At 35.2% G+C, this 25,823-nt stretch overlaps 2 protein-coding genes across 6 annotated transcripts in view; both read left to right on the forward strand.

Moving 5' to 3' along the window:
- The window catches only part of LOC130076211 (bromodomain-containing protein 2-like), a 29,392-nt gene extending 26,974 nt beyond the window's left edge, over positions 1–2,418 (forward strand). For 3 of the 5 annotated variants that reach the window (XM_056241206.1, XM_056241209.1, XM_056241207.1), the window contains exons 9-10: positions 854–979; positions 1,759–2,417. In XM_056241206.1, coding sequence (XP_056097181.1) covers positions 854–979; positions 1,759–1,889 — 257 coding nt within the window. In that variant the 3' untranslated portion in view covers positions 1,890–2,417. Of the gene's footprint in view, positions 1–853; positions 980–1,758 lie in introns of all 5 variants that reach the window. The other 2 variants (XM_056241208.1, XM_056241210.1) reach the window with 1 other exon arrangement.
- Positions 2,419–5,798: 3,380 nt separating this feature from the next.
- Positions 5,799–12,329, forward strand: LOC130076212 (RLA class II histocompatibility antigen, DP alpha-1 chain-like). The gene is made up of 4 exons (XM_056241211.1): positions 5,799–5,894; positions 7,496–7,753; positions 9,097–9,381; positions 12,159–12,329. Exons 1-4 carry the CDS (start codon positions 5,831–5,833, stop codon positions 12,290–12,292), a joined length of 741 nt encoding a protein of 246 aa, XP_056097186.1. The 5' UTR covers positions 5,799–5,830; the 3' UTR covers positions 12,293–12,329.
- Positions 12,330–25,823: the final 13,494 nt, after the last annotated feature.

The raw sequence follows: 25,823 nt of genomic DNA on the forward strand, positions 1-25,823 counted from the left end.
TTCGGTGGGTTATCCAGCTGATGTGGGCGTGGATCGCCTCAGAGCGTTTGTGTTTGAATAGAGCGCGCGCTCCGTGGGCGTGGTCAAATTAACTTTAATGAGCTGAGACGAGAACGACTATCATCTCTCTCTTTTCGTACAGATTACATAAAATGAGAAAATTTGTTTTTTATATAATTTACTTCATTTAAAAGAAGATAATTCAGGCTTCATGCCTGTGTGCCTGTATACTTGTTTGACTGAGTATTTGCAGAGTTACAGTTGATTTTTCGGACGCGTTTCAGAATGGACTTCACTGACAGAGAGAACGCAGAACGCGCATCATGTTTATTTTTCTTTATTAGGCGAAAAGCACAACACTTTGTTTTTATTATGAGGTTCCACAAAAAAAATACAAACTTAACAGGATCGAATGATGTACAACACTTATATGTAAGATCAAAATCAACAGAGTAATTTGAGTCTCTTTTGCACTGATAAGGAAAAAAGTGAGCTGGTATCGCCGGCGAGACCGCCGACCCCAGAGGGTTAACTACATGTACTTACTGTAGGGTTAGGATTTGATTGAGAGTTATTTGCATGTAATTATGCATAATTTACTGTTGTTATTATTATGCATGTAACATATGTAACAAGGACACTGTAAAATATAGTGTTACCCTTTATTTTAAGTGTGATTATATATTTAAGTACTGAGCAACTACATGTACTTACTATTAGGGTAGGATTAGGATTTGGTTGAGGGTTAGTTGCATGTAATTATGCATAATTTACTGTTATTGTAAGTACATTGTGACACTGTAAAATAAAGTGTTGCTGCATAAAGTGTAATGATGATGCCTCCTGTGTGCAGTGGTGAAGAAGGAAGGAGGGAAGAGTCGAGAGGAACTGGCCCTGGAGAAGAAGAGAGAGCTGGAGAGGAGATTACTGGACGTGAGCGGACAACTGAACTCTGCCAAGAAACCCCAGAAACCCAAAGGTAGGGCCGAGACCGGCCGCAGTGTGTTCTCTAGCCCATCTGTTCACACTACAAGCGACAAAGCGACACGATACCATTCATTTCAATGGGGATGGGGCGTGTCTGGCGACGCGACAAAGTTGATATCTGTTTAACTTTATGCAAATGAAGAGAGTGAAGTCAGTGGAGCGCATGTGATCCGTCACTCTTCAGTGCTGAGTCTGACTACGTCTTCGTACTTCCGCTCTATTTCAGTTCGCTTCTGTTCGCTTTGTAATATTTACAAGCATTGCTAAATTTAAGTTGAAGTTAAAAACATTGTATATATTTATTTTTAAAATATACTTTGTTTCCAATATTATAAAATAAATTATTATTATTACTAAATAAATGATTAAAATAAGAAATTTAGCTAATGTTTTGTATTGTAATAATACACATATTTAAATATAAATATTATTATAATATTAATTGTTTTTAATATGAATAATAATAATATAAAATACTTAGATTTTCTTTATTACAATATCAATATTTCTTATTTAAAAATTAAAAGTTAGATTTTCGGCCATTTATATATTTTCTTTTTATTTATATTTATAAATTACATTTTTATACACTTTCATCTATTGTATTCTAAGCCATTATTACCCAATATGAAAATTGCTTGGCCTTTTAATAACAAGTTATTTTTTTTAATTAATTTTCCTTTTTGCTTCCAATATTCACAAGCATTTGACTAGATTTAAGTTGAAGTTAACTGCGGTTTTTGCGTGTGTGTGTGTGTGTGTGTGTTTCAGTGGAGAAGCCCAGCGTTGTGGACCCTCACACAGCGTCGTCACGTCTCAGCGCCAGCAGCTCCAGCTCAGACTCTTCCTCATCCTCCTCTTCCTCATCCTCATCCGACTCCAGCGACTCCGACTCCAGGTGAAGCAGCGGGAACTGGGAATTCTGGGAAGCGTTCAGACCCGTGGTCCTCCTTACACACGCGTTGTTTTCCGTGCTCCTGATCCCAGGAACTCTGTGTTTACTTCAGTGTAAAAAAGAAAAAAGAAAAAAAGATGTATATATCGTGTAGGATGATTTTTTTTCTTTTATAAAGAAGACTTTTACCAAAACGCCCATAATGGGAAACTCCGATGAGAATGTGTTATCATAACTACTTTTCTTAGTTGATGAAATGGCTTGTTGTTTTGTTTTGCTTCCATTTAATTTACATTTATTGCTTCTGCTTTGAATATCCGGGCCGGTAGTTGGACGTCGTTTTGAGCAAACAAAACATATAAAAGATGCACGATTTCATGGGCAGAAAATAAGAACTACTTTGCATTGGCTTTAAAGAGTTTGGGTTTCTGTGCGACGATGCAATAGACTGTGTTGGGGTTTGTTTTGTATGTACAGTATGATATAATATTCCACATTTCCGTACGGTTTGCAGTGAGTGAGTGAAACTGCTCTCGAGTTACACTTTGATATTGCTTTGATCTGTATGAAACTGATGGCCAGATCAATGTCAAATTACACTTTCTGTCATAAATTTGTCTGTGAAATTGCATCAATCTCAAACATAAGAGCCGTAATGCCTCGCCGGACTGGGTTTGTTCTGAGAGCTCTAAAGCTTCTGGATTCAGTGGTTTGAATGCACTGGTTAAGTTGAGAGTGGATCTGGTTTGTAGTCTAGCAACAGAACCCTCTTTTATTTCCTGTATATAGTCCATAATATCATGATCCTGCTTCTTTGTATTTCTTTGCATTGCTCTTTTTGAATATATAAGACAACTGGCAGATCATTGAGACATAATATTCCTGATCTGCTGTATAATTAAGAGTTTATGCGTTGGTTTTTATTTGGATGGAAATACAAACACAACAAGTGAACTGTGTGAAGTGGTGTTTATTTAATATTGTATATTGCATTTTATTTGTGTGTGTGTGTGTGTGTGTGTGTGTGTGTGTGTGTGTGTGTGTGTGTGTGTGTGTGTGTGTGTGAGTGAGTGAGAGAGTGTGTGAGTGAGAGAGTGTGAGTGAGAGAGTGTGTGAGTGAGAGAGTGTGTGAGTGAGAGAGTGTGTGAGTGAGAGAGTGTGTGTGAGTGTGTGTGAGTGTGTGTGAGTGTGTGTGTGAGTGTGTGTGAGTGTGTGTGAGTGTGTGTGAGTGTGTGTGAGAGTGTGTGAGTGTGTGTGTGAGTGTGTGTGTGTGAGAGAGAGTGTGTGAGTGAGTAAGAGAGTGTGTGAGTGAGAGAGTGTGTGAGTGAGAGAGTGTGTGAGTGAGAGAGTGTGTGAGTGAGAGAGTGTGTGAGTGAGAGAGTGTGTGAGTGAGAGAGTGTGTGGGTGAGAGAGTGTGTGAGTGAGAGAGTGTGTGAGTGAGAGAGTGTGTGAGTGAGAGAGTGTGTGGGTGAGAGAGTGTGTGTGTGTGTGTGTTTGTGAGTGAGTGTGTGAGAGTGTGTGAGAGTGTGTGAGAGTGTGTGAGAGTGTGTGAGAGTGTGTGAGAGTGTGTGAGAGTGTGTGAGAGTGTGTGAGAGTGTGTGTGAGAGTGTGTGTGAGAGTGTGTGTGAGAGTGTGTGAGAGTGTGTGAGAGTGTGTGAGAGTGTGTGAGAGTGTGTGAGAGTGTGTGAGAGTGTGTGAGAGTGTGTGAGAGTGTGTGAGAGTGTGAGAGTGTGTGAGAGTGTGTGAGAGTGTGTGAGAGTGTGTGAGAGTGTGTGAGAGTGTGTGAGAGTGTGTGAGAGTGTGTGAGAGTGTGTGAGTGTGTGAGAGTGAGTGAGAGTGAGTGAGTGTGTGTGTGAGAGTGAGTGAGAGTGAGTGAGAGTGTGTGAGAGTGTGTGAGAGTGTGTGAGAGTGTGTGAGAGTGTGTGAGAGTGTGTGAGAGTGTGTGAGAGTGTGTGAGAGTGTGTGAGAGTGTGTGAGAGAGTGTGAGAGAGTGTGTGAGAGTGTGTGAGAGTGTGTGAGAGTGTGTGAGAGTGTGTGAGAGTGTGTGAGAGTGTGTGAGAGTGTGTGAGAGTGTGTGAGAGTGTGTGAGAGTGTGTGAGAGTGTGTGTGAGAGTGTGTGAGAGTGTGTGAGAGTGTGTGAGAGTGTGTGAGAGTGTGTGAGAGTGTGTGAGAGTGTGTGAGAGTGTGTGAGAGTGTGTGAGAGTGAGTGAGAGTGAGTGAGAGTGAGTGAGAGTGAGTGAGAGTGAGTGAGAGTGAGTGAGAGTGAGTGAGAGTGAGTGAGAGTGAGTGAGAGTGAGTGAGAGTGTGTGAGAGTGAGTGAGAGTGAGTGAGAGTGTGTGAGAGTGAGTGAGAGTGAGTGAGAGTGAGTGAGAGTGTGTGAGAGTGAGTGAGAGTGTGTGAGAGTGAGTGAGAGTGAGTGAGAGTGAGTGAGAGTGAGTGAGAGTGAGTGAGAGTGAGTGAGAGTGAGTGAGAGTGAGTGAGAGTGAGTGAGAGTGAGTGAGAGTGTGTGAGAGTGAGTGAGTGAGTGTGTGTGTGAGAGTGAGTGAGAGTGAGTGAGTGTGTGAGAGTGAGTGAGTGTGTGAGAGTGAGTGAGTGTGTGAGTGTATGTGTGTGTGAGTGTGTGGTACAGTTCAGCAGCCTAGCCAAACCGGGAATGCTAGGTCTAATGTTGACAGTGTTTAAATGCTGATTATAACTAAACCTAGTCACTGCAGAAACCCAGCATGAGTGGCATGAAGAAGTTTCCATTTTACTGGGTTCCCAAAGTCATGAAAAACCGAAACATCTGGGAACTTGTATTTTGGAAATGTATGTAAATTTAATAGCAAAAACTCAGTGTATCATTGACAACAGTTCAGAATCCAATTGGTCAAAAAGTGTTTTTGTTCATTACATGTATAAATGTATGTCAATCAGTGCATCGTGAGGAAAAACTGTAAAGGCTCGTTCGCACACACACACACACACACACACACACACACACACACACACACACACACACACACACACACAACAAATGTCAACATTAAAATAACCTTTAAAATATCATTTGTAATATGCAAATAACATGGAAAATAGGATGTTACTGTTATGCGATTTTAAAAAGTTGATTCTATTTTTTTTATGCTTAAAAATATAATTTGTAATATGCAAATAAAATGCAAAATAGGATGGATTTTATTGGATGTTAAAATGTTGATTCTCATTTTTATGCTTTAAAATATAATTTGTAATATGCAAATAACATGCAAAATAGGATGTTACTGTTATGGGATTTAAAAATGTTGATAAAAATTTTTTATGCTTTCTATAAAATTTGTAATATGCAAATAAAATGCAAAATAGGATGGATTTTATTGGATGTTAAAATGTTGATGTGTGGGAACGAGCCGATAATAAAACCGATAACTATAACATGACTATATTAGCATGCACGCCAGCTGACGATATCGTCCTCGTTTATTCTTGCACGCGCTGCGGTTTTGTGGTCTGCCGCGCGCGCCCTCCTGAGAGCAGGGTGGATTCTGATTGGCTGTCAACGTTTTTAAGGTTCATCACTTCAAAAACAATCGTTCTCAAAGTGATTCCAATGATATCTTTTTGCTATGGTTATATTCCTTTATATTTAGAATGATTTTTCGAGCTATATCGTTATCGCCCTTGGGTGTGCCTAAATTTAATTTGATTAACCGGTTCTCTATCAGTCCAGAGCATTTAGCCAATCATAAATGACCTGGAACCGTTTCTAATATCATATGCTTGATGCACAATGGCTGATACAGATTAAAAACAATGGTTTCATGCATCACAAAAGAACTGAAACTGGCATGTGGACTTCAGAGCTGTAGTTTCTGTCAGGCACGAGGAACCTGAACCTGTTTTGTGAAGAATGGAGGAAGTAAATGCTTCCAGTAAATGCGTGTCTGGCATTCGGCTCTGACCTCGATAATGCGGCGGATGTTTCTTCTCTTTTACACGTTTGCCGTCGCTTGGAGTTTCTCAAGAACTCAAGGTAAGGATTTTATTTTCTTGAAAACTGAACATTAGAGTTTGTTCCTGTTGTTTTATTATCCAGTGTTTATACACTGCTGTTCAAAAGTTTTGGAGAAGTATCTTCTGCTCACCAAGGCTGCATTTATTTGATTAAAAATACAGTAAAAACAGTAATATTGTAAAATATTATTATAATTTAAAATAGCAGTTTTCTATATGAATATATAGCAAAGTGTAATTTATTCCTGTGATCAAAGCTGAATTTTCAGCATCATTACTCCAGTCTTCAGTGTCACATGATCCTTCAGAAATCACTCTAATATGAGGATCTGATGCTCAAGAAACATTTATGATTATTATCAGTGTTGAAAAAAAGTTGTGTACAATTTTTTTCATGATCCTTTGATGAATAGAAAGTAAAAAAGAACAGCATTTATCTGAAATAGAATCTTTTTTAACATTACAAATGTCTTTACTGTCACTTTTGATCAATTTAATTAATCCTTGATGAATAAAAGTATTAATCCCCCCCCCAAAAAAAAAAACAATTCTTACTGACCCCAAACTTTTGAACGGTTGTGTTTGTTACAAAAGCTTTCTAATTACACAAAAATACTGCAAGCATCTTAAACTCTAGTTCTAAAAAATAAAGAACAAAGAAATGTGCATCAGTGCTTTGCTTTTTTATGTTTTTAATTAATTTATGAAGCTTTATCATTACATTACATTGTTATATTATAATGCCATCATATTCTGTGCAGGCAATACTGTGATGTAAATAGAAAAGCCTGACAATATCACTGCTAGATACCTTTCGGTATTGTGGTATTCCGCCATGTTTGCGTTTACAAGCAGCCAATAACCCGTTCAAAACCGGGATATTAGCAATAACCCGGTCGCGCACGGCCATGTAAACACCGGCAAAAACCCGAATATGCTCATATTCCGGTTTTTAAAAACCCGAATATGATCCCAGGGTTACCCTTTTTCTAACCCGAATATTTGGTCATGTAAATGCGGATCGGCATATCTCCGTCAAAAGGAACATAGATTTGTGTTCTGCGCATGTTCTATTCGCAAGGAATCTTGGTCTTTTGAGTCGAGGAACTTCTTGTATACGCCCCGCGTGGAGTATACCGGGTCCGGGAGTAAACAAGAAGTAGAGGTAAACATGGCGAGACACAGCACCATACGTTTGGAGCGAGGAGGAAACCAATTTCTTTATTAGCGTGGTGGAAACCATGAATATAATGTATTTTGTTGACGGCAGAAAGTACCGAGATAGTGAGATTTACAAGACGCATATTGCGTCTTAAGGTTGTCTGTACGTCCAGACGCTAACCGTGCGTCTTATTCGGGTTAAACGGGTTAATAAATAACTTAAACGGGTTATTCCGAATGTTTCAGAAACCCGAATAGTGACCCGACCATAACCCGAATATTGACATCTTGTTAACGTAGTCACTGACACGCCCACAACTCGTAAAGATCGGGGCTTAAAGAAAATCTCGAGCTTCTCACTCGTATTTGAGACATTGTGGTGGCGTTCATGTGCGTCCAACTCGTAAATGCGATACGAGATGACATACGCTAGTAACCGGAGAGGTTTTTCTCCCACAGACAGTAAGCATGTAATGCGTCAGCTGACCTACTGCCACATCGAGCTGATGGACGCTGGGTTTGAGCTGGAGTTTGATGGACAGGAGCTCTGGCACGTGGATCCCACAGACTTCACCGCGAGACAGCGGTTACCGGAGTTCGCGTCGGACTGGAGACTCAACCGTAGTTTACCGTCTCAAGCGCACTACTCCATCGGCACCTGCTTCTACAACATCCCTCGCTGCGTCGCTGGAGAGAACAACCCTCCTCAGTCCATCGGTAAGCACTGCGTATATGAGCAGAACATCATTCAATTCAACTCACATTTATTTGAATAGCGCTGCCGCTTTCCACAATACACATCATTTCAAAGCAGCTTTAAAGAAAATGCATGAGTGCATAGTGATCTGTTATATGAGGTGACTGTCTAAGTTATGTATTTCAGAAATGTGCATATACAAAATCACACTTAGCTAAAAATGTATTAAACAATGTAATAATTTAATGCAAAATCATGACTGAACTGACTGACTGAACTTATATTTCTTCATCAAGCCTGTCAAAAAGACATTTTCACCACAAAATGAGACCTGACTATTTTTGCATTACAAGCATATTTTGCCCTCTCAAATTCTCATTACTTTAAAGTAAATATATATTTAATTAATTTTTATTATTTACTGTTTGGGGTTAGAATAATGCTTATCGTCTCATTTAATTAAAAATACAGTAAAAATTGTGAAATATTATTTTAATGTAAAATAGCCGTTGTCTATGTTAATATACTGTAAAGTGTCATTTATTCCTGTGATCAAAGCTGAATTTTCAGCATCATTACTCCAGTCTTCAGTGTCACATAATCCTTCAGAAATCACTCTAATATGATGATTTAATGCTTAAGAAACATTTATGATTATTATCAGTGTTGAAAACTGTCATATTTTTGTTTAAATGGAATCATGTGTAGAATTATAAATGTCTTTACTGTCACATTTGATCAATTTAATGTGATTGCTGTTTTATTTTTTTACTACAATATAAAAAAAAATGTATATACTTTTTTTTATGCATACAATAGTATTTTAAAAATCTATAATGAGAATTGCAAGCTCAAAAGTAAAACATCCAGATGCATTATGGTAATAATGAGAATGAGGGGAAATCAGTTGTCATTAAAATCGTCACTTTGAAAAACATTTTAATTGGTCTCAAAATTGGCTTAATTATAATTCTTATAGGCTTTAAACTGCCTTAAAAGATAATAATTTAAGTATAAAGATAATAATAAAATAACTTAAAGATAATAATCACTCCAATAATGATCCAATCATAGACTCTTAAAGTCCCTCTGTAATCAAGCATATTAAATACACCACATAGACATATAAACAACATTAAACGCTGGATTTAAACCACAGGGGGACTTTAATCATTTGCCTATTTAAATCCAAACAGTGACTTTTTTTATTGGCCAGTGTATTTTGGGGTGTAAAAGATTCAGAATAAGTTGCATCCGCCATTCACTCAACTATAATTCCCTGTCTGGCATCAGAACAGCATTAAATGAGCCAGTGATGCTCACACACACTGATAGTAATCCTGTATGTTATCTGATCTCACAGTTGCTCCGAACACACTGCTGTACAGCGAGAGCGACGTGAAGCTCGGGGTTGAAAACACCCTCATCTGTTCGGTGTCGAACTTCCACCCGCCGCCCGTGAACATCTCGTGGAGGAGGAACGGAGAGCCGGTGAGCGAGCGGGACGTCAGCGAGACGCAGTATTACTCCGACCGGGACTTCGGCTTCCGTGTGTTCTCCTACCTGAGCTTCAGTCCGGAGCGCGGAGACCTTTACAGCTGCAGCGTCCGACACCGGGGACTGCAGGAGGAACTCACCCGGTTCTGGGGTGAGCTGATCATACTCTTCTGCTTCTTGAATGAACGATTCAATGACTCGCTCATAAAGACTTCACTTGTTTCAATACTGGACGAATTAGCGTTTTTGAACGATTCTCTTGAATGAATGATTCAATGACTCACTCATAAAGACTTCACTTGTTTCAATACTGGACGAATTAGCGTTTTTGAACGATTCTCTTGAATGAATGATTCAATGACTCACTCATAAAGACTTAATTTTTTTCATTACTGGATGAATCAGCCTTTTTGAATGATTCAATGACTCACTCATAAAGACTTCACTTGTTTCATTACTGGATGAATCAGCATTTTTGAATGATTCAATGACTCACTCATAAAGACTTCACTTGTTTCATTACTGGATGAATCTGCGTTTTTAAATGATTCAATGACTCGCTCATAAAGACTTCACTTGTTTCATTACTGGATGAATCAGCATTTTTGAATGATTCAATGACTCACTCATAAAGACTTCACTTGTTTCATTACTGATGAATCAGCGTTTTTAAACGTTTCTCTTGAATTAATGATTCAATGACTCACTCATAAAGACTTCACTTGTTTCATTACTGATGAATCAGCGTTTTTAAACGTTTCTCTTGAATTAATGATTCAATGACTCACTCATAAAGACTTCACTTGTTTCATTACTGATGAATCAGCGTTTTTAAACGTTTCTCTTGAATTAATGATTCAATGACTCACTCAAAGACTTCACTTGTTTCATTACTGGATGAATCAGCATTTTTGAATGATTCAATGACTCACTCATAAAGACTTCACTAGTTTCATTACTGGATAAATCAGCATTTTTGAATGATTCAATGACTCACTCATAAAGACTTCACTTGTTTCATTACTGGATGAATCAGCATTTTTGAATGATTCAATGACTCACTCATAAAGACTTAACTTGTTTCATTACTAGATGAATCAGCATTTTTGAATGATTCAATGACTCACTCATAAAGACTTAACTTGTTTCATTACTAGATGAATCAGCATTTTTGAATGATTCAATGACTCACTCATAAAGACTTCACTTGTTTCATTACTGGATGAATCAGCATTTTTGAATGATTCAATGACTCACTCAAAGACTTCACTTGTTTCATTACTGGATGAATCAGCGTTTTTGAACGATTCTCTTGAATTAATGATTCAATGACTCACTCATAAAGACTTTTCTTGTTTCATTACTGAATGAATCGGCTTTTTTGAATGATTCTCTTGAATGAATGAATGATTCAATGACTCACTCATAAAGACTTCACTTGTTTCATTACTGGATGAATCAGCGTTTTTGAATGATTCTTAAATTCTAATGTACATTCTCTTGAATGAATGATTCAATGACTCACTCATAAAGACTTCACTTGTTTCATTACTGGATGAATCAGCATTTTTGAATGATTCAATGACTCACTCATAAAGACTTCACTTGTTTCATTACTGGATGAATCAGCATTTTTGAATGATTCAATGACTCACTCAAAGACTTCACTTGTTTCATTACTGGATGAATCAGCGTTTTTGAACGATTCTCTTGAATTAATGATTCAATGACTCACTCATAAAGACTTTTCTTGTTTCATTACTGAATGAATCGGCTTTTTTGAACGATTCTCTTGAATGAATGAATGATTCAATGACTCACTCATAAAGACTTCACTTGTTTCATTACTGGATGAATCAGCGTTTTTGAATGATTCTCTTGAATATTAATGATTCAAAGACTCACTCATAAAGACTTTACTTGTTTCCGACACCGAGGACGGCAGGAGGAACTCACCCGGTTCTGGGGTGAGCTGATCTTCTTCTTCTTCTTCTTTTTCTTCTTCTTCTTCTTCTTCTTCTTCTTCTTCTTCTTCTTCTTCTTCTTCTCCTTCTTCTCCTTCTTCTCCTTCTTCTCCTTCTCCTTCTCCTTCTCCTTCTCCTCCTCCTCCTCCTTCTCCTTCTCCTTCTCCTTCTCCTCCTCCTCCTCCTCCTCCTCCTCCTCCTCCTCCTGAGTGACACTATCAGTATTTTGCTCAAACTGAAGAATGATGCTGGTGTGTGAGGATTTTCCGCAGCTTCTTTTCAAAGAGTGTTTGTGTGAATCTTTACATATTTCTGAGCAATAGAATCAAGTCAAAAATTCCATCAGTTCATCAACAAGAACTAAAAACATGCCAAAACATTATTATTATTATGGTAACATTTTACAATTAGGTTTCATTTGTTAACATGAACTTACAATAAAAAAAAAAATCATCTTAATGTTAATTTCAACATACTAATACATTATTAAAATTAAGTTAATCTGTTAATAATATTTAATATACCTGAGCTGACATGAACTAGCAATAAACAGCTGTATTTTTATTTACAAATGTTATCAAAGATTAAATAAATACTGTAACAAATGTATTGCTTATTGATAGTTAATGCATTAACTAACATTTATTGTTATTGTTAAATTTAACCAACAGAAAATTATTACCCAAATGTAGACACATTTTTCACTTGCTGCCTTTTATATTTAAATGATAGTTAATGCAAATTTTTACTATTTATTTATTATTGAATATTAATTCAATATAATATTTTGTTTATATATATATATATATATATAGATGCACAATAATGCACAGTTTCACACTAGCGAAAGAATACTAGAATGCATGATGTTGTTGAATAGACATTTTGGATATGCATTGTTTTTATTTCTACCATTAATGTTTTGAGAATATTAAATATGAATATGCTGATGTTTGTGTCACAGAGGTGGAGGAGCCGGAAGACTCTCCGGAGGTCGAGACCGCAGTGCTTGTAGTCGGGATTCTTGTGGGATTTCTGGGATTTGTGGCGGGAATCATTCTAATCGTAATGAGCAAGATGGAGCTCCCGGCTGTATGACCATTCACTACATCTGCCACACACACACACACACACACTCACACACACACACACACACACTCACTCCTCAGACTGACAATCAGCTTAATATCAATACAGGTGAAACTCGAAACATTAGAATATCCTGCAAAAGTTCATTTATTTCAGTAATTCAACTTTTTCAAGCCTTTATTTGTTATAATTTTGATGATTATGGCTTACAGCTTATGAAAACCCCAAATTCAAAATTAGAATATTGTGAAAAGGTTTTCATATCTGTAAGCCATAATCATCAAAATTATAACAAATAAAGGCTTGAAATATCTCACTTTGCATGTAATGAGTCTATATAATATATTAGTGTCACCTTTTAAGTTGAATTACTGAAATAAATGAACTTATGCACCATATTCCAATTTTTCAAGTTTCACCTCTAAATGTCAATATTTATTGAAGTCTTTTATCATATTTATATATTGTTTGTGTTTGTTTGGATAGCTTTTAAGGTCGTACTGTATATGTAAGGACTGATTTATTGAGAATAACCTATAAATTGATCAGTTAAAACGTTTTATTGAAACATTTAGATAAGAGAGAAAAAAATCTGAAATATTACTTCAAAGATTCCCAGCTTTTCATGCAAGACATTATCATGACAACATCTATTTACACCTAAATAAATGTAATAAAATCTCAAATTCCCTCCATTTATATTTTTGCTTAATTGTGATCTTCATGTTTATAAATGCTTAATCCAGCGAACGTCTAGTAATTTCCATAACACCTTTCATATCATCAAACATAATCCTCAGACTGACAATCATTTGTTTATTCTGATTTTTAACATGAATAAATGTAACTATTTATTGAATATTTGAGTCTTTTATCATATTTATGTATTATACCTGTTTGGATAGCTTTTCAGGTCGTACTGTAATAACTGTATATGTTAGGACTAGCTTGCAAAAGGATGATTTATTGAGAATAACCTATAAATTGATCAGTTAAAATGTATTCTTGAAACAAAAATCTAAAATATTACTTCAAATATTGCCAGTTTTTCATCATGACAACATGTATTTTAACCTAAATAAATGTAATAAAATCTCAAATTCCGCCCTTATTTTTGCTTAATTGTAATTTTCATCTTTATGAATGCATAATGGCCCACTACTTTAGTGATTTCCATAACTGATATCCTGAAGTGTGTGTTCATCCTCCAGTTGAGTCTGGTGTTCTGGAGTGAGCAGATCGAGGTCATTAACGGATGTATAGTTCGGCTCTGACAGCAGCAGATAAGCCGGCCTGTGGGGAGAGGAACGCTTAACTGCGTTAATTAAAGAGCGCTGATAATCCGCCCAGACTGTGTTCACGTTCACAGTGATTCCTGCTTCCTTAGAGCGCAAAACTGCAGTTTAACAGGAGATTCCAGTGGGAAAGAGACTCTAGCTCGTGGATATTTGTATTACACATACACTACAAAAAGTGGCCTAACTGTGGCGCTGCGATATGTGACGATGGCATCCGATTATGGAAGGCCATTCGGGCCAAAATGTGTAAAATTAACAGTGTTAACACCATACCGTATAAAACAAACATAGGTCCTTAAAAATGCTTGAATTAACCCCTTCGCTGTCACCCACCTTTTTGAGAATGGGGGTTAAAATGCACTATTCAAACTTAAATGGTTGTAATTCAAGAATGCTTTTGAATATAGACCCAAGTTTGGTCTTGTTTTAAAGGAAACACTCAGCAGATTATTGCTGAAGTGAAAAAATGACAGTATGAAAAAGTTATGGAAGTTTAAATTTACAGTAAATCAAATATACTGTACTATATATTTATAAAAAATATATATTTTACAAAATATTTTTTACTATAAAATTACTATAAAATCAAAGCCATATATCTAACCAAGTTGTGTTCCAAATTTGAAGTTGATATCACAAAAATTGAAGTTCCCATGAGATTTTGTTTAGGCGTAGTACCAGAAATAGCCACCGGGTGCCATACATTCCATTGAATTTAGTTGTATACATTCTGCCTTAACAAATTAATACATTTCTGTCCAAATATCAATTCTGTCACAAAATTTGGAACCTTGAGACTTAGACCTTTCTGACAATATGTGTTTTGTCAGGATTAGAAAAAGTTTTGATCATAAATTATTAAATATAATGATGCCAAAAAGGGGAGGAGACTGATAAAATAGTTTAGAGTACCGTTTCTATGGTAACGCAACGTTCAATTTCAAAACGGTTTTCGCAGGATGAATTCTGAGTTTGTAAGCTTTCAAATGATACCTAATTTATGATAACTACTAAAATATGTGATGTAATAAAAAAAGGCGATAAAAAAAGATATTATATTTTAGAGGATAATATATATATTATACTTTTTAGAAGATAATATTATATTATAATGTTTTATTGAAAAATACTAGATTATATGTTTTATTATGAACTTTTAGCATGAAAACCAAAGTTTCAATTATTAAAGGTGTGTGCGTCAACTTTTTGTGACAAAGGTCAGAACTCCTGTTATGATGCAGATTTTTTTGAGGTGCACTCTTGTAAAAAATACATCGGTTACTCTTCCTACATAATTTGTAGCAAAAAACAGCAGTCAAATATCTATTTAGGAGTCTTAGACCTTTCCAACCATATATAGTTTGTCATAATTAGATTAGGATTTAATAGTAATATAGCAAAGTAAAGTTAGGCGTCCCGTATACGGGATGGTGACAGTTAAGGGCATGAACTCAATTTTTTGTTAGAAATGTTGCTATTAAAAATTTTGAATACGATATCTTGAATATCATATTCATATGCACAATCATTTATAATCATAAGTTCTTAAAAAATGGTTTAAAGGTTGAAATGAATACATATATTTTTATAAAACTCACTTTTGTCAAAACTTGTATTATTTGAACTGTTTAAATCGTTGTTTTTACACTCATTTTCCATCTTAAAAAGGTCTTAAAAGCCTTAAAAATGATGTATAAAAACCCTGCAGATATCCTCTACAGGTGATTAACAAATAATGCACATTTTTTTTAATGTCCAACAATTACCTTCATTTAATTTAATGTCAAAATTCATGCATATAATATTCTCTCTATGTTTTAATCGAGTAATGATCCATAAAAATGGAAAACTAAAACCAGAGTAAAAATAAATATTAAAAGCAGCAATATGAAAGCTGCAAACCGGATAAAATAGTATAAATAAAAGGTGCTGTAAAAAGCTCTTGAATCGCATGATATTCACACGAGTGCCGACACACACGGGCCACTAGGTGGCGCTGTGTTCCTTCAGACTGTTCTACATGCTTGTTTGTTGCTTGATTTTACTTCACACTTGCTTTTGTCGTTTCCCCTCAAAACTAAATCCTGCAATGTGTCGTGTTCGAAGACTGCAGATAATGATGCTCTCTGATGTTAGACATTTATACATTATTCAGCGTCCTCGTCTCTCACACACATCACTGAAGTGGCATTAGCGTGTATTGATCTCATGTGTGTTTGAAGATTGTCTGTGTCTGAACTTTAACAGATTTACTGATGATTCTGGTTTGTCTGGCAGAGATGTTTAGGACTGTGGCAATGCGTACCAGATACTGGCATCCATATCCATGTGCTTCACATTACAGTATGTTGTTCAGAATGAAATATTGCTGGATACTGCACTATATAATGCATTGCATACCCATTTTTTAAAAACATTGCATTTCTACTTGATGTTGTGAAGAGAAGTATGCATCATTGTTGTTGCATTGCATTTGTAATGTCTATACTTTCCTATAGTACACACACTTGTAGTGCATACTAAGTGTATGAATTGGGACGCAGCCTGACTTTGAAATGTTGCTGATTTCATTTTGACTTGTCAAGATTGAACTCTATCTTCATCATTTCAACCTAAAATTTCAACCAATTACATTTTGCATGAAGAAAATCGGCCTATTTTACGATTTTTTTTTTTTTTTTGCATTGCAACAGTATTTTGAAAAAAATTAAGCACATTTCCATTCCCTTAATGTGTTTTGGAAGCTTGTTTCCGCCACAGAATGAAAAATAAAAAAGGTAATTGCGACTTTTTATCTCACAATTCTGACTTTATTTCTCAGAATTGCGTGTTATAAAGTCAGAATTGCGAGATATGATGTTGCAAAAGCCCTGCTGTTGTCGGCAGTACACTGACCAAAAGTCTTGAGAAAGTGTTTAATTGGCTAAACAAATCATGTTTAACACTTAATCTGAAGAAAACTAAGTCTATGTGTTTTTCGATAAGAGTTTGGACAATAAATGACCTTAACATTAAAATGAATGGCGAACTAATCGATCAGGTAGAACAAGAAAAATATTTAGGAGTGATTTTAGATTCTCAGCTAAATTTTAAAAGTCATATAAAAAACATTTCAAGAAAAATGAAGGCCAGTATGAACTGTTTCAGAAGGATCAGGAGCTGTCTTACATTTGAATGTGCTCATGTATTTCTGAACACTATGATCATGTCCCACCTGTCGTACTGCACCACCGTTTGGTCCCAGACCAGCCAAACTACCCTGAAGCCTATTGAGAGGCTTTATAACCGGGCCCTAAAAATTTTAGATCAAAAGCCCATTCGATTCCACCACTGTAATATTTTAAGTAAACATAAAATCTTAAATTTTGTTAATCTCAGACACATTAAGTTGTTTTTTAAATGTTTAATTGGACTTGCACCTGAGCCACTTTGTAAATTTGTGAACAGGCTGGACTCCTCCAGATCAACAAGAGCTGCTACTCGTGGAGACTGTAAAGTTCCATTTTTTAAAACTTCTTTTGCCCAAAATGTTTTTTCAGTGAAAGGAGCCAATCTGTGGAACTGGCTTCCTACAAATATAAAGATTTTAACTAAACTATCCACCATTAAAAAACTAACAAAAGCCTGGTTCATACAGCAGCAGCAGTGTGATCATGCCATATGAAATGTATATCCGTGTGTATGTGAGGTGTGCATCTGTGTAAGTTCGAGTGAATGTGTTTATTCACTAATTTTATTGGTGCTAACTGGTTTCTGGACATTTTATTGTATTCACTGTCATATTTTTACTCCTTTATTATCCTAACTGTTAAAAGCCCTTCTAGGGACAGGTGTTGCGAATTAGCCTTGGCTATAAACACTGTGATACAGGCATCGGATTGTTCTTTATGTAATCTATGTTTTTTTGTATCTGTCCCTATTCAAATAAACAATAAATAAATATAAAGTCCGAATTGATTGATATAAAGTCGCAATTGCGTGTTATAAAGTCAGAAATGTGAGATATAAAGTCAGAATTGCGTGTTATAAAGTCAGAATTGTGAGATATAAATTATTCTAAGGGGAAAAGTGTCTTTTTTCCCCTTAGAATTGGCCTGATAACTCGCAATTGCGACTTTATATCTCACAATTCTGAGAAAAGATGTCAGAATTTTGAGATGTAAACTCGCAATTCTGAGAAATAAAGTCGCAATTGCGAGATATAAAGTCAGAATTGTGAGATAAAAAGTCTCAATTCTGTCTTTTTTTCTCGCAATTGCGACTATTTATCAGAATTGCGACTTTATATCTCGCAATTGCGACTATTTCTCAGAATTGCGACTTTATACCTCGCAATTGCGACTTTATATCTCAGAATTGCGATTTTATATCTCGCAATTGTGACTTTATTTCTCAGAATTGCGACTTTATATCTCGCAATTGTGACTTTATTTCTCAGAATTGCGACTTTATACCTCGCAATTGCGACTTTATTTCTCAGAATTGCGACTTTATATCTCACAATTGCAACTTTATTTCTCAGAATTGCGACTTTATTTCTCAGAATTGCGACTTTATACCTCGCAATTGCGACTTTATTTCTCAGAATTGCGACTTTATATCTCGCAATTGCGACTTTATTTCTCAGAATTGCGACTTTATATCTCGCAATTGCGACTTTATATCTCAGAATTGCGACTTTATATCTCGCAATTGTGACTTTATTTCTCAGAATTGCGACTTTATACCTCGCAATTGCGACTTTATTTCTCAGAATTGCGACTTTATATCTCGCAATTGCGACTTTATATCTCAGAATTGCGACTATTTCTCAGAATTGCGACTTTATACCTCGCAATTGCGACTTTATTTCTCAGAATTGCGACTTTATACCTCGCAATTGCGACTTTATTTCTCAGAATTGCGACTATATCTCGCAATTGCGACTTTATTTGTCAGAATTCTGACTTCATATCTCGCAATTGTGAGATAAAAAGTCGCAATTATTTATTTATTTTATTCAGTGGCGGAAACAAGCTTCCATAGTTTTGTCATTTTTAGTTTCTTTGTAATTAACATTTTTCTCAAAGATGATTCTCATTACTGTCATATTACTGTCATAAATGCACTTAATTGTCATGAAAGATGCTAAAAATATTTTTTAGTGATCCTGAACACAAGGTTTTATTTACTTTACGCAAATAAATTTGTGGTTACACTTTATCCCGATGGTCCACTTTAGACATTCTACGAACTATACGTAACTTTGCATGTCAACTATCAGTCATTAGAGTATTAGCAGACCGTTAGTTTAGTATAATACGTTTACATGTAGTTGCAAAGTTGTTAATACAGATGAAAACCCCAAATTCAAAAGTTAATTTATTTCAGTAATTCAACTTAAAAGGTGAAACTAATATATTATATAGACTCATTACATGCAAAGTGAGATATTTCAAGCCTTTATTTTTTATAATTTTGATGATTATGGCTTACAGATATGAAAAACTTTTCAAATTTTGACTTTAGGGTTTTCATAAGCTGTAAGCCATAATCATCAAAATAATAACAAATAAAGGCTTGAAATATCTCACTTTGCATGTAATATATTATATATTAGTTTCACCTTTTAAGTTGAATTACTGAAATAAATAAACTTTTGCACGATATTCACCTGTATATTTAAAGTGGACAATTGAAATGTTTGACAGAAGCTCACAGATATTACAGCAAATAAAAACTCCAAAACAAATCAAATATAAATCATATTTATTATATTATACAAATTGTACAGATGATGACATTATCATGTTGCCTGTCCATAGAAACGCTGAAAAACATTGATCGATGTTCACAATGGCACAACAGCGGCTGACAATCATAATCATAGAAGCGACCTGCAAATATAGAGGCAGAAATGGTGAAATCCTTTGAGAAACACGGGCAGAAATGCAGCATCTTCAACTCTTTATCTTCTGAAACGCTTGAACACCAAAGGAAATAGACGCAGCTACTTCATAATCTGTTATATAACTGATGAACTGACACGTTTCTTAGAGTATAACACGAGAAACCACAGGGTAAATATTGCTCAGCATCACTTCTCTGATCCGGTCTCATAACTTCTTCCACATCCTTGTTTTCCTCTAATAGCGTGTTTTATGGCGACCTTTGACCCCGCATGCCTATAGACCGGACTTTATAATCTCGCTGATGTCATGCCCTGCTATTGTCGGCAAGGGAGGAAAAGCTGAGCCGCAAACGTTACTTTTACACGCTAACCATCCATCACTGCCAGCTGGATAAACCACATAAAGTGTCGACAAATGAAGTATTTGAACATTCAAAGACTTTCAGATATGTATAGCGGCTGTGTGTATTTGTTTAACAGGGTTTGAGGGTGAAACAAAAGCTGTGTGTGATATATTTTTGTCTGCATGTACATATACACATATTTACACTATCGTTCAAAAGTTTGAGGTCAGCAAGATTTTTTTTTTTTTTAAATTAAGTCGTGCTGCATTTATTTGATCAAAATACAGTAAAAATTGTGAAATATTATTAGAATTTAAAATGGCAGTTTTCTATGTTAATATGCTGTAAAGTGTAATTTATTCCTGTGATTTTCAGCATCATTACTCCAGTCTTCAGTGTCACATGATCCTTCAGAAATCACTCTAATATGATGATCTGATGATCAAGAAACATTATTATTATCTTGCGTCATCCATTTTTAAGGATTCTTTGATGAATAGAAAGTTCAAAAGACAGCTTATAGTTAAATGAAATCTTTTGTAACATTATAAATGTATGTCTTTAAAATAAAACAACCTTTATGATCTAAATCTTTTGAACGGTCGTGTACATAATGTAAATCTATAACTAGATGTCTTTTATAAAAGCGGTGCTCAAGGCCATGTGTGACAGACGTTTCCCTGTGTTGAGCTTTATTTTATGCAAATTTAAAATTAATTCGATAGTCCACTTTAGACATCCTACTAACTATAACGTGTCGGCTATCAGTCATTAGAGTATTAGTCGACTTAATATTTGCTAACTCTTTATTTTGATGCTCCTCAACAGATATTCTACTGATTATAAGTAACTTTACAACGACATGTCAACTTATTCTACTAATCTAACAGTCTGCTAATACTCTAATGAGAGTTTCTGCCACAGAATAAAAATAAAAAAGGTAATTGCGACTTTTTATGTCACAATTAGTCTTTATCTCAGAATTGCGAAAGAAAAAAATCAGAATTGCGAGTTTATTTCTCGCAATTCTGACTTTATAACACGCAATTCTGAGAAATAAGTCTGAATTTCGAGATGTAAACTCGCAATTGTGAGATAAAAAGTCACAATTGTCTTTTAAAATGTTTTATTCTGTGGCGCAAACAAGCTTTCATAAGTTGACATGTAGGTGCAAAGTTAGTGTCTGAAGTGGACTATCGATGTAAAGTGTGGCAGATGCAGTTCTGTTCCCAGATCAGTCGAGGAATAAATCTAGATAATGGAGAGCACAAGCCAAGCTTATCAGAACAGATGCTGACAGTGTGCATACTAGCAGAAGAAGTGTGCATACTGGCACATACTGGCACATAATTACAGTCTGTCAGAGATAAGCAGGATCTGCACACACACACACACACACACACACGTCCACCGGAACGCCATTCACAAACTCTTCCTTCATTCATTTAAAAAATTGAATGTTTTTTTATACTTTAACACATTTTACCATGTTTTAATCTCATTTCTGTGGATTTTACCAACTCAAAACATATGTAGACTCCACATTGGCCTTGTGATATGCAGAAAAATAATGCTTGAAAAATATGTGTTAAAAAAATGCTGGGTTGTTTTAACTCAATTTTGGGTCAAATATGGACAAACCTAAACGTTGGATTAAAGATGCAATTTAAAAATGTAACCCAACGGCTGGGTTTGTCCATATTTGATCCAAAATTGGGTTAAAACAACCCAGCATTTTTTAGGGTTCTTGACTTTTTGCTAAAATGGCTCAGTATAAGGAGAAATGTCTTACACTCTAAACAATGCTGGGTTGTTTTAACCCAAATTTGGGTCAAATATGGACAAACCCAAACGTTGGGTTAAAAATGTAATTTAAAATTTTAACCCAACTTCAACTTTCACTTTCAACTGTACATTTTTTAATTACATTTTTAATCCAACATTTGGGTTTGTCCATATTTGACCCAAATTTGGGTTGAAACAACCCAAATTTTTTTAGAGTGTATATTGAACTCTAGGGTTCTTGACTTTTTGCTAAAATGGCTCAATATAAGGAGAAATGTCTTACACTCTAAACAATGCTGGGTTGTTTTAACCCAAATTTGGGTCAAATATGGACAAACCTAAACGTTAGATTAAAAATGCAATTTAAAAATGTAACTCAATGGCTGGGTTTGTCCATATTTGACCCAAAATTGGGTTAAAACAACCCAGCATTTTTTAGGGTTCTTGACTTTTTGCTAAAATGGCTCAGTATAAGGAGAAATGTCTTACACTCTAAACAATGCTGGGTTGTTTTAACCCAAATTTGGGTCAAATATGGACAAACCCAAACGTTGGGTTAAAAATGTAATTAAAAATTTTAACCCAACTTTCACTTTCAACTGTACATTTTTTAATTACATTTTTAATCCAACATGTTAGTTTGTCCATATTTGACCCAAATATGGGTTGAAACAACACAGCATTTTTTTAGAGTGCAAATTATTGCGTAATGCATTACATTTTTATTCTTGTGATAAAGTATGTTTACGAAATTAAAAATAAATTGATTTAATGACGGAACCCTTTAAGCTTCTAATCTCACACTAAAAAAAAAACACGTTTCAACCCATGTTTGGGTCAAATATGGACAAACCCAACAATTGCTTTACATTTTTTAAACACATTTTGAAACCCAATGGTCGGGTTTGTCCGTATTTGACCCAAACATGGGTTGAAACAACCCAGCATTTTTTCGAGTGATGTATATAGAGCGTTTTCTTCTAAGAGTGCATGTGTTAGAAATGTCTTTGTCTCTGCTGAATGTGTCTTATGTATTAAAACAATCAACAAGGCCTTTCCCCCTCCGGCTCCAGGCTAACAACAGCGCTGTGACAGAAGCACAATTATAATGACAGTGTGTGTCAGAAGCCGCTCTGAAAACAAGACATGCAAGGAAACGAGGTGAGCGTCTTTAAAGCGTATATGATCATGAGAAACGTCGAGTTTGAGAGGTTTCTCCCAGCAGGAGGACTGAGCGGAAAAGCCATTATGATTTTAAATGTGACCCGCTGGCCATAAGAGCTAATGCAGAACCACACACACACACACACACACTGGGAAAACCCTGACTCTGCCAAAGCAAATCATAAACACAACCAGACGCCAACACAACCATGCTGACTTCATGGAAAATACACACACACAGCTCAGGTGAGGTGGACAGGGTTAACATGAAATCAAAATGACCAAGTCACTGAGATATCAAAATTGACATTTCTTATTTTTAAATGGAATATTATTAATTATTATTATTTTCTCTGTGCAAGACATTCAATTGATGTTAATCTTGAATCAGAGTAACTCTCTTCTCTGATGATGTGGGCGGGGCTATAACCTGTCACTCACATGAGATCAGCCAATAGCAGACCACAACCATCCAATCAATTCCCCACAGACACAATCAAGCCCCGCCCACATGTGTTCTTGTTCCAGAAGTGTTTGTAATGCACATTATTTGATGTACAATCTAACATTTGATAACCAGAAAGTGGTTTAGAACTGTGTGTGCAATGTTTTTGTTCTTTTAATGTGTGCTTGCACTCTTTTTATTTTCAAGTAAATGCCACTTCGTTTTATATTTTAACTAATGCAGTGACATTTTAAGTCTGACTAAGGGTGAACTTGTATGGAAACTTGTTTCCGCCACAGAATGAAAAAAAAGAAAAGGTAATTGCAACTTTCCATCTCACAATTGCGAGTTTACATCGTGTGATATAAAGTCGTAATTGCATGTTATAAAGTCAGAATTGTGAGAAATAAACTTTTTTTCTCGCAATTGCGACTTTGTATCTTGCAATTCTGACTTTATAACACGCAAGATATAAAATCAGAATTGCGAGTTTATGTAAACTCGCAATTGTGAGATAAAAAGTCGCAATTATCTTTTAAAATGTTTTATTCTGTGGCGAAATAAGCTTCCATAAAATTGTAATTTCAGTAGAAATAAAATTTTCTACGTTGACCAACAGAAAGCTGATTGGTTTTAATAACTAAAATTTTGGTTTTAGTGACTTCTGTGAGAGAGAATAGGTAAAGAAATGAATATTATTTCTTTAACACACAGCCTTTTTGTTCTGCGAGTCAGACAGGATAATGCTTTCTTCTGAGTTGGATTATGGGATGTGATTTCTAGTCGTTCACCTCATTAATAAAAGCCGAAGAAGCGTGTCCTGTTGCTCACTTTACTTCTGAAACATCGCAGATGATCAGGCTAATAACATCATGGTCATGAAATAACCCCTCTATCCCATCAGCACAACCTTCTGTTATGGATTATCCACGTATATACACTTATTTGCTCATGCAAATTGAAAATTGACGGCGGTCTGAAACACGGATTTCGGATTTCGCCCCCATGGAATTTTCATAATAGAAACTCAGTATCTTTATGAATTCTGTTCAGTGAAAACGGTCTGTTTTAACCATTTCTTGTTTCATTTCGGTCAATGCACACACGTACGGAAACTAATTGCATTCACTTGAGGAAAAAAATCTACTGTTTTTCTGAATTAACGAGTTAATTATCTCAGAATTACGAGATAATTTTTCATGGAAAAAAGTTTTTGCTCTGTTTTTCTGAATTAATGACTTAATTATCTCAAAATTATGAGTAACTCATTAATTCATAAAAACAGAGTGAAAAAATGTTTTTCAAGAAAAATGTATCTAATAATTCTGAGATAATTAACTCGTTAATTCAGAAAAACAGAGCAAAAACTTTTTTCCATGACAAAATATCTCGTAATTCTGAGATAATTAACTCGTTAATTCAGAAAAACAGAGCAAAATCTTTTTTTCCATGAAAAAATATCTCATAATTCTGAGATAATTAACTCGTTAATTGATAAAAACAGAGTGAAAAAATGTTTTTCATGAAAAAATATCTCGTAATTCTGAGATATTAACTCGTTAATTCAGAAAAACAGAGCAAAAACTTTTTTCATGAAAAATGATCTCGTAATTCTGAGATAATTAACTCGTTAATTCAGAAAAACAGAGCAAAAACTTTTTTTCATTAAAAAAATATCTCGTAATTCTGAGATAATTAACTCGTTAATTCAGAAAAACAGAGCAAAAACTTTTTTCCATGAAAAATTATCTCGTAATTCTGAGATAACTAACTCGTTAATTCAGAAAAACAGAGTAGATTATTTTCCATCAAGTGAATGCAATACGCTTCCGTACACACGTGCCACATCTCTTGCTATTTTAAGCAAGCCATGGTTCATTTTGATTTCATGTTGATGAATTGGTAAAAAAAAAAAAATCAGTGTCAGTTTTAAAACATGGACTGGATCTGGATCAGGATCAGGATCAGGGGTCAGAATGAACATCTTGAGGTGAACATTAGCAAGTGTCAGTGAGTTAATGCGCCTATAAACACACCTTCTGCTGTTTTAACACGAGAGAAGCTGCTTAAACTAAAGCAGGGAACATCTAAAACACTTGTGATGCTTCATTGCTTTTAGAGAAATGCTGGAAACATTTGCTATAGCCGCTTGTGTCGATGCGAAGTGAAGCCCAACTGGACCGAAACTCAAGCTTGTTACACCATCTGCCTCTTTTAAAAGGAATAATTCACCCGAAATGATGATGATTCTGTCATCATTTAATCACCATTTGTTGCACAGACATTCAATGGATGATTTATTAATGTATTTTGTGGCTAAGAAAACTATGCAATATTCTAATAAGCATAAAAATATAGTGTACGCACAAATACAGGGTAAAATAATATATTTGTTATTATGTATATTTATGTTTATTTGTGTTAGATTTTTTCCCCTCATTATTGACATACTACACTAAAAAAAATCTTTTTTTTAAGATTTACGAATTAAGAATTTAAATTGACTAAAAAAACCTAAAGCTTAATAAAATATTTTCTATAAATCTTAATGGAATAAAAGAATAGACCATTTAGTTTGTGATTCGTATTCATAAATTCAAACATTTTTGAATAT

This window comes from Rhinichthys klamathensis, unplaced genomic scaffold (genome assembly GCF_029890125.1).
Source record: "Rhinichthys klamathensis goyatoka isolate OS25496 unplaced genomic scaffold, OSU_Roscu_1.1 h1tg000634l_1, whole genome shotgun sequence".
NCBI classification, from domain to species: domain Eukaryota; kingdom Metazoa; phylum Chordata; class Actinopteri; order Cypriniformes; family Leuciscidae; genus Rhinichthys; species Rhinichthys klamathensis.